At 34.3% G+C, this 9,647-nt stretch overlaps 1 protein-coding gene across 2 annotated transcripts; it reads right to left on the bottom strand.

Moving 5' to 3' along the window:
* Positions 1–4,349: 4,349 nt before the first annotated feature.
* LOC130823820 (TOM1-like protein 1) lies at positions 4,350–9,165 on the bottom strand. Of its 2 annotated transcripts, XM_057688622.1 has the most exons (5): positions 8,976–9,164; positions 8,504–8,517; positions 7,344–7,693; positions 5,789–6,025; positions 4,352–5,303 (listed from the first exon to the last, which is right to left on the bottom strand). In XM_057688622.1, exons 3-5 carry the CDS (start codon positions 7,641–7,643, stop codon positions 4,938–4,940), a joined length of 903 nt encoding a protein of 300 aa, XP_057544605.1. In that variant the 5' UTR covers positions 7,644–7,693; positions 8,504–8,517; positions 8,976–9,164; the 3' UTR covers positions 4,352–4,937. The 2 variants fall into 2 exon arrangements, with proteins under 2 accessions (XP_057544596.1, XP_057544605.1); XM_057688613.1 differs by lacking the exon at positions 8,504–8,517 and having other exon boundaries at positions 4,350–5,303; positions 7,344–7,919; positions 8,976–9,165.
* Between the last annotated feature and the right edge of the window lie 482 nt (positions 9,166–9,647).

The following is a 9,647-nucleotide window of genomic DNA, read 5'->3' on the forward strand; positions in this document are numbered from 1 at the left end:
TTCTAAGATTGGATTAGACCCCACTAGAAGTACCGTAAATATAAGTTTTAAATATGACATGAGTGGAGAATTGCTAGCGTTTCCAATTGAGGATAATGAGGCTATAGATGCTATGTGGGTGCTTTGGAGTTATACGTATTTGGAGTTATACGTAGAAGAAGTACCCTTAGGGAATGTAGTTGCTTTTAATCCTTCTCCTACGCCTATGCCCATATCAACTCAAGAAACTCAAAATCCCTTTGTTCCTTCCCCATCATGGACTCCTTCCCGACCTCCTCCGAACCCAATTTTAAGTGATGTGGTGGTTAACTTAGGAGAAAGTGATGAGATGCGACCTTGGGATGAAGGTAATGAGAGTAATAAGCTTGTTGATGATCCTTCTAAGGATGATGTGGATGTCGATGAGGATTCCCTAGCAAATGATATGACCTTAGGCAACATCCCTACAATTGTTGCTCCTACACCCTATGCCCTGTGTCCACCCCTAGACGAGTATGAGGAGGACAAATCCTGGAGGACTTGGGCTTGTGATACCACTTACACCGAAGAAGGGGAGTTGGAGAAGGGTATGATGTTCGATAGTAAGGAAGCTTTGTTGGAAGCTATAAGAGTGTATCATATTCGTAGAAATGTGGAGTATAGAACGGAGACTTCAAACCAAACTGTCCTTGCCGTGAAGTGTAAACGGAGACTTACAACACAAATGTATAATAGATAATTACATGATAGTAATATTAACTAAAGTCACGGTAAACACTGTAGTACAGGAGATGGATCTAGCAGCTCCAGGACCCCAAGACCCTAGTGTCTTGACTATATAGGAGGAGCACAGGAGCACTCCTCTTTGAGATGCCCAGGTTAGTATATTGTTTTGTATCATTTGCATTTTACTAATGATAACATACAAATAACTTATTTAAATGCTTATTTTCATAGGTGTCCGATACAAACACGTTAGGCACTAGGCATCCAGATTTCGTTCCATGGGTTATCGATGAGAGGATCATCTCGTACCTTGAGCGCACAAGGTTGTATGACTTTCACCTCATTGCATACTGAAACAGGCCAAACCAGCTTAAACAATATAATAATATTGTCTACAAAGCACAGCAGAAGACTTATAGAAGTCTGGGCTGAATTCGACCTGTGGCTCGATAGCCACACCAACCAATATCAGAGTATTTAAAAACTTTACATAACTGTAACACAATTAATTACAAACCAGTTATAAACTAAGTTAATACATTATAATATATCTAAATGCTTTTAAATTTTTACAACACATGATTTATCAAAATATTATGATAAGTTAACTTTCCAAAAACGATGTCCTCGCTATCGCAACACATGACACATAAAGGAGTAGCACATCCATCCGCACTAAGTTGGCAACCTGAAAGTGGATCTATCCCCCGTAAGAGATAGGCCCCATAAAAAACCGTCAACAATTGAATTGTTGAGTAATCCAACAAACTATTACATTTAAATACAAGTCATTAACAAACATCTCCAATCAAATTCCTTGTTCACTTGGTAACCATTTATAAACATTATTTTATCCAAGTCCAAACTCTTTTAAAAGACCCTTTGGTATCGACATAAATACGGCTATGAAACTTTAGTTCATAACGAATCAAAATACGGCTATAACTTCACAAGTTAATAGCGAAATAATACAGCAAATGAAACATATGCTTCCATTGCAAAACAAACAAAACTTTATATACCAAACATATTTATTCAAAACTCATTAAAAACAATAATGTCATAACAATTTAAAACGTGAGAATATAATGGACCTTCAGGAAGTAGGCTTGATCTAAATCCTGAGAACACGGGTGATTGTCATCACCGAAAATACGACTCTTGCAAGAACGAAACAGGATTGGGGGCTCGAGACCGATCCGAATAACCATTACCTATTATCAAGCTATAAGATTTCACAATAATCCGGATATAAATATCCGTCGCCAATTCCCAAAAACGGACAATTTTATAATGTCGATTTCAATATAAAATAAAACAATAATTCACTAAATTTTATTTTGAAATCAACAATCATTACTTTAAATATAAATCAATTCATATTCAACCATCAACATATAAGAACTTGAGTTACTATCAATAGACTTTAACTAATTTTACACAAATCTTAAATCCCAATATCCAACTTATATTCTATCCAAATAATATCAACTAATCAAATACTCAATTGAAAACACCCATAATAATCAATTAAGGACCATAACTCAACAATACTAATCAATAAAGAAAGAATAATAACTGTAAATTGATGCCAATTTGAACAATTAATCTCATGATTGGTTATTCACGATTTTTATGACAGTTTGTTAGTATTTTGGACATAACTCTCTCATACAAACTCATTTTGGGGCGATTCAAGTGGCTACGCGACCCTGACTCAGAGTTCTACAATTCTTTTAAAGACACTAAAACCCAGAAACAATCAGAACGACCCTGAAAATGGCAAAACAGAAACCACATTGTCGATTTTCATGACAGCCTATTAGTATTTTGGACATAACTCCCTCATACCAACTCATTTTGGGGCAATTCAAGTGCCCACATGCCCACGCGACCGCGATTCGGAGCTCTACAAATCTTTTGAAGACACTAGAATCCAGATATGACTAACTATCTCAAAAATAGCCAAACAAATTTGAACAAAATAAAACAGAAACCTCATTATTGATTTTCATGACACCCTACTAGTATTTTGGACATAACTCCCTCATACGAACTTATTTTGGTGCGATTCAAGTGTCCACACGACCGCGATTCGAAGCTCTACAAATCTTATGCGATACAAAAAGTTAAAAATGAACATAACAATACCGAAAATTGCAAAACAGTAGGAACCTTTTCTGATCTGAAATTTCAGAATCCATATTACATAATTTGATACTAGAAAATTAAACCTAAATAACCATTGCTAATCAACATTAAACAAGAACCTAACACTTGATAAAAAAATTCAATTTGATACTAGAGAAATTATTGGATATCATAATTATATCACCCAATTAGAAAAATTGATTAGGAAATCCTCAAATTATTTTAAAAGGAAAACCTAGCTTTGATGCTAATAGAAATTACTTTAAAACATTCAATTTATGCTTAAATAGATTAGTTTGTGAATTACCTTGATGAGCAATTTCTTCAATCAAAATTCAAAATCCAACTTCAAACAACAAAAAAAGATGGAGATGGTGATAGTACTAGATGTGTTCTCCTTCTTCTACAATGGAAAAGTAAATATCAATTTTTCAGATTTTGAGTTTTTGCTTTGGAAGATGATGAATTTTCAGAACTTTTACTCTAATTGATAGTGAAGGAGTAAGGGGAAGGGAGTATACAGGTTTATAAATAAGGAGTTAGCTTGATGAATCATAAATTACGTGGCAAAATTACGGGTGACTCAACTTCATACTCATACTCATTAAAGTGTGAGATGGATAATACACCCATATTTTTCGTCGTATAATTTATTTGGTCCCCACAAATAATAAAACTAATATCTAAAAATTGTAGTAAATTTTTACTTTTAAAATGACAAACTCATTCTACTTATTAAAATAGTAATTTTAACAAAGTCGTTTTTATGACTGTTTCACGTACGGTAGAGTTGACCATGCGATTATCACAGCACTGGTTGAGAGAGACGCACACCTTTCATCTTCCTCTCGGTGAGGCTATCATCACACTACTTGATGTAGCCTTACTAACACGACTTCCCATCGAGGGACGTGCCCTGTCTACTACCGGACGCCTGCTATCAAGCTACCGTTACATGGTTCGCCGCATCTTGGGAGACCGCCTTCCAGCTATCAAGCTAAAAATTAAATGCTTATTTTTTGAAATAAGTTGAATTGTGACTTTCTTGGTGTTCTTTTAATAAATTAGCTTATTCATTTCTTTTTTTCAACTTTTACCCCTAGTAATACTTGCAATTTTCAACCACAATAAAGTTACATAACTTAGCAATTGTTATTTGAGGTTCTGATTTTTTACTTGTCTTCAAAATAGTCAAGGGACTTGCCCATAATATTAGGAATAATAGATTTGGCAAGATTCTTTACTCCAACATTTAATAAACAAATATCATTTTTTAATACGGCTTGATCAATGAAATTTTTAGATATAGATTTTTATATTTTTTGTTTTTAGAATAATAATACAATGGTTCAATAAAATATTAAAGACGTATAAACAAGGATTAATCCAAGTATAGAAAAAGTGATATTCTTATAAAGTATTTTCGCTAATTTAAAATTAAGTATTTTCTCCAATTCAAAATTAATACTCCCATTTTCTCTTTAGGTGCTATTCGTATTCCACTATGTTTTTAGGAAAAAGTGATGTAGTATATGGGATAAGGCTACCAATTTTCACCTTAACCTAAATGGTTGACTCTAATACTTTAATGTCTGTAATATAAAATAAAAATATACAATAATTCAAGCCCCTAACTTAAAGGCTGTAATTTATAAATTATGCATTAATTAAATACCCTGCCATTCTTTTATAAAATAAAGCAACATTAAAATTCTCTTTTCATTATATCCATAAGCCTAACCCCACGAAAATGGCTATCCATTTTAGCAATTTAAGTTTATACATAAGTAGAACCCTATTTGACAATGCAACCAATAGTACACTAATCATGTAATCCCAAGCACGGCTCCTAAAGGTTATAAGATTACTGAATCTACCATTTACAGAGGAGCGGCCATTTTCAATGAATATTGTAAATCCTGTACATCATAATTTTTGAAGTATTGTAATCCTATAGTCTCAAACATGGTCCAGGCAACAACCACCAATATAGAACACAAGATAACCTAACATATATATAAACCTCAAAATGAAATGAGGTCGTCTTTTGCAGACTGTGGTTTAGTTGGCTTGATGCCAACCTATGAAGGGGTGCCGGAATTCTTGCCAAAGATCATCTCGTCAAGATCATCCATCATGTCATCATGCTGACCTCCATGAAAAGTGCTTCGAGATCCAGGTAATTTTCTTACAAGTGCATCTTCTTTCCCAGCACACGGTGACTCCTCAGGCTCAACGGCAACAGGAATCATGGCTGGCTCAGGTGCTGCTGGAACTATAGACGGCGTTTTCATATCTTCATATTTGTTGAAGACTTTCTGGAATTCATCATTTACATTTAAGGCCTCAAAAAGGAGGGCTTCATTGTCACCAGCAGTCTCGACAATTCTCTGAATGGTAGACTGGGATTGCTGACACTGGTGTACCAGCATAGTAGTCAGGTCATCCTGCCATAACCCATAAGGAAGAAATAATCTGTCAGTTAAATCACCACCGAACAATCGTGAATTAAAGATAACAGCACAATTTAATGACATATAGTGAGAGATAAAAAGACTATCTTCCAATCAAAGAGGCAGCTCATTTTGTTAAACTTTTTAGATGAAATATAATTATTTCAACCAGAATTCAAAAATTTTTGGAGAAAAACGTCGCACACTTATGTTACTCAATATGAGCATTTTTAAAATTTCCTTTATCCAATTCAAGAACTGAAAGTCACAAGAAAAACAGACGCAGAGAGCCAGAAATTTGTACTTGTTGGAGAATGTGGTTTCTCGGAGGACAAAAATAGTAGTAACTAGGAAAAATTCACATCTGCTTAGCACTGTCTCAACTTTATATGATGATGTAGCAACTAGAGATCACAAAATAATGACCTTTTAATGTACAGAACCCACAGTAAATGCAAAAAACTAGGTTTATTTTATACCTTTTGCACATCTTGTTGGGGTGAAGATGATAAAACAGTTGAAAGAAGTTCAATACTATTGCGTGCCACATTTAATGCTTCTGCAGTGTCTTCAGCAGAAAAGCTTTGTACAGGAATATCACGCTGTGCAAGACTTGCTTCCAACTCTGCTTCAGATACAGAGCGTGGAGGGGTAAAAATTGATGCCAAGCTCTCATCATCATGTCCAGGGAAGAGAATTTCTCTCGACCTCAAGCTCTTTTAAGGCAGTGAATAACATGTTAGAAAGCATAAAAAGAATAGCTTGCTATTATTTGATCATCTAAATATCCCTTTTTTTAGTATGTTTTAGCAAAATTCTGTGAGCGGTATGCAAAAAATATGGTCATGTTTTTATCAACCTAACCAACAGAATAAAACTACGAGCTTCAATGTCAAAAAAAAAATAGAGGTCAGGAGAGACAATGGTTAATGATCAAATAAGAACTTCCTATATTATGCCGAAGGACAATTCAGAAAGTGATTGAATGAAGTGCTTTGTGCATAAAATTAGAAATTACAGAGGACATTGATAACAGTATGACAAACTGCACATTCTCAACACTTTGAAACTATACGTTACAAAGATGTATTTGTTATGTTTAATTTGCAATTCACGAAGAAAGAATGTGATAAAGCTCCACTCAACTCTTATGATTAAATACCCACAGCACAGAGAATGTAAAAACAAGGAACCTGGTTATTTGAATGGAGCACTGGGGGTAACAGGATCCTAATATGATTATTTGGTTTTATTGAGTAAATTAAAACAGATTTTCCTAAATTGATCGCTGTTTGGTTATTTCAGGCCGCTGTAAAAGCAGATCGAAGGCCTTCGTCTCGCTAAATAATCTCCATTTTGAGCAGTAAAATAATGTAATTCAGCAGGTAGCTAAGTTTGCTTAGGTGTAAACTTTGTGAGAGTCCGTTAAATTCATCCATCTCTTATGATGACTATGAATTTCAGGTGCACATAGGCTTTTGTTTGTTTCTAATAATTTCTTGATTATTAGTCATCAAGGCTATATACAACAAGCTGACAACACATTATCTGACATAGGAAGCCATTTATTCCAATCCAACCCTGAACCACCTCGAGCCTATTAATATCTGATTCACTGCTGGCTGTAAATGACGTAAGCTGTTGTACGCCACCAACCACTCCCAATAATTGGGTATAGCACAAGCATATCCAAAAAAAGTGTTCTACCGTTCATTTTTTAGGGAGAATGTTTTCATTCTGAAACCTCGTTATAAACACTGGGTAGCCCGGTAGCACTTTGATGTCAATATCAATCTTAACAAATTAAAACTTACTCAAGAATGCATTTTCTAATTCTTTTCCTGCCATGTTTTCATCGTACTTTCATGATTCCACCAACTAAAACAGGTAAATGAATGAAGACATCTAATAATAATCAGAAAAAGTTTGTTCGGTTTAATTACAATATAGAAGTACATGACTTTCTCAATTATCAGAAAGAACAAAACTTGGACATCAAAAAATTAGAATATTCATATAGGAATAATGATATACCTTGTATGTTTCTTCAAAAACAGGCAAATATCTAAGCTCATTTGAGGATTCCCCCCAGGATTCAATCAACATAAGCGCCTTATTCCTATTCATAACAACAGTCTGAGGATCATCAATCAACTTCACCATCTCATCAAGAACCCTCTCGGATGCAACCTCAGAGAATGCCTTCTCACAGTTCTTCACAATTGTTTCAAGCAACACCAAAGCCAAATACTGAATTCTTGGCGTTCTCAACATAATCCGCTTCTTTATCCCTCGAATCAATTCAACAATATTGATCCGCTCATGATTAACCATGTCACATATCTCTAAATATGTAGCCCAATCCGGCTCCTCGAGTGTCTCAGCAGTCGCCTCCTCAACAATCTTATCTGCCTGATTCGGCCCTTGGAAAAACTCCTTCATTTTGAAACTCATGGAGCTCACACCCTCGCTCATTTTCTTACCAACCTCAGTCCCGCTAATCCTTAATCGCTCACCCAAGGAGGTCACCTTATCCATCAAGTTATCACCCATCTTTGCAACCCCAAGCTCAACACCAAATACCAAAAATCAACCTAAAAACCCAGCAAACTGGACCAGCAAATTTCAAGACTTGTATCAATTTTTAGAACTCAAAGCACAATAATGAAATTAACTAAAAATCCAAGTCAATTTAAAACTTATCAAACAAGTTGATCAAAAAACAATGATAGAAATAAGAAAATATGTAGTTTAATTTTAGGAAAAATTACCCTGAATAATACGAACTTTCACTGATTTTCCTACAATAATACGAACTTTCAATTAACCATGAATAATACGAACTTTAATCATATTTCTCGCTAGCATACATGACCGGTTCTTTACCTGGAGAAACGGTAAATTTCCTATTTCTTCATTATGCTAACGGGAAATATGTATCAAAGTTCGTATTTTATTCATAGTTAATTGAAAGTTCGTATTATTGTAGGAAAATCAGTGCACGTTCGTATTATTCAGGGTAATTTTTCTTACTTAGTTTTATCGGCCAAAAAAAAATTTTAAAGGAATGAGTAAGTTTACCGGTAACAGGTAAAATGGTATGCCAGCGGGAAATATGTATCAAAGTTCGTATTATTCATGGTTAATTGAAAGTTCGTATTATTGTAGGAAAATCAGTGAAAGTTCGTATTATTCAGGATAATTTTTCCTTAATTTTAAAAAGAAAGAAAAATGTCAACAGGACATATGGACAGAGTTCAGACAAGGATTTTGTAGGATTTCACATAACAAATTAAATTATTTTAAAATAATAGATACAACCTAATTCTGGTAATATTGAACTTCAAAAACCTAGAAAAGTAACTAAAAAACAAAAAGAAAGATATTTTGAGAAGTTTGATTAAAATACTCCATAAGATCAGTTACAAAAGAGCAACAAACAAAACCAAATTCAACCAAAGAACTCAACTTAAACCAAAAAGATTGCTGGAATTAAGAAAATAGCCGAGATTTATGCAGCTAAGAGGGAGACTAGAACGAGTAGAATCAGAAAAATTGAAGTAAAAAAGAGATCCAACGGTTGTCAATTAAGCATATCGAATGAAATTAAAGAGGAAATGCATCTGTAATTTGCTGGAAAAACGAAGAAATTAAAAGTTTTGTTACCTTAAAATTAAAGGTAGACGGAGAAGAAAATGTTGCGAGGGTTAGAAGACGAGGGATGACTTGGTCCGGAAGGTTGTTCAGGCGAACTTTCGGTTTTGGTACTTGAAAGCTTTTTTTATTTTTATTTTTTGGTACTTGGAACTTGGGAGTTACGAAGGTGGTGATTTGGTCAAGTGGAAGCACTAGTTTCGTTTGCATACAAGTGTGTCTAAATTTTTTAGTCTTTCGCTTATCTGAGGAATTGACTTGACTAGTTTAAATTGTTGGTTGTTTTCAAATTTCATCAAGTTTTAATTGACGGCATTTTAATTTGCTCAGTTTAATTGCTTATATTGTCGATAATTGATTAAACAATTGCTAACATTATTAGCATTTTTTTTACTAGCTTTTGGTAGAACATTTCATTCTCTAAAACTAATATATATTCATTAAATACTTGCACAAAATTCATTTCATACAAAACAACTTGATGCGTAACCGGGGCTGATTAAGGCCTTGGTTATGCAAGGATGAATGTTGCGCGGAAGCTTTAATGATTACTACAAACAATACTACGAAATGATCATGAAAAGAACACGAAACAACCACAAACAGAACCAAGAACTCAGTTCTTGATTTTCTGATATTGATCACCTGTGACCCTCCTCTATGATCGACACGAAACTGATATGT

Source organism: Amaranthus tricolor, chromosome 1 (assembly GCF_026212465.1).
Source record: "Amaranthus tricolor cultivar Red isolate AtriRed21 chromosome 1, ASM2621246v1, whole genome shotgun sequence".
NCBI classification, from domain to species: Eukaryota; Viridiplantae; Streptophyta; class Magnoliopsida; order Caryophyllales; family Amaranthaceae; genus Amaranthus; species Amaranthus tricolor.

What these genes read in the sequence shown, in the direction of transcription:
- LOC130823820 (XM_057688613.1), bottom strand. Translation starts at nt 7,862, where the DNA reads ATGGGTGATAACTTGATGGATAAGGTGACCTCCTTGGGTGAGCGATTA. An exon ending in TTTTTGAAGAAACATACAAG is followed by an intron (nt 6,026 to 7,343) that starts GTATATCATTAT and finishes CTGCCTTAAAAG; the next exon opens with AGCTTGAGGTCGAGAGAAAT. An exon ending in CCCAACAAGATGTGCAAAAG is followed by an intron (nt 5,304 to 5,788) that starts GTATAAAATAAA and finishes GGGTTATGGCAG; the next exon opens with GATGACCTGACTACTATGCT.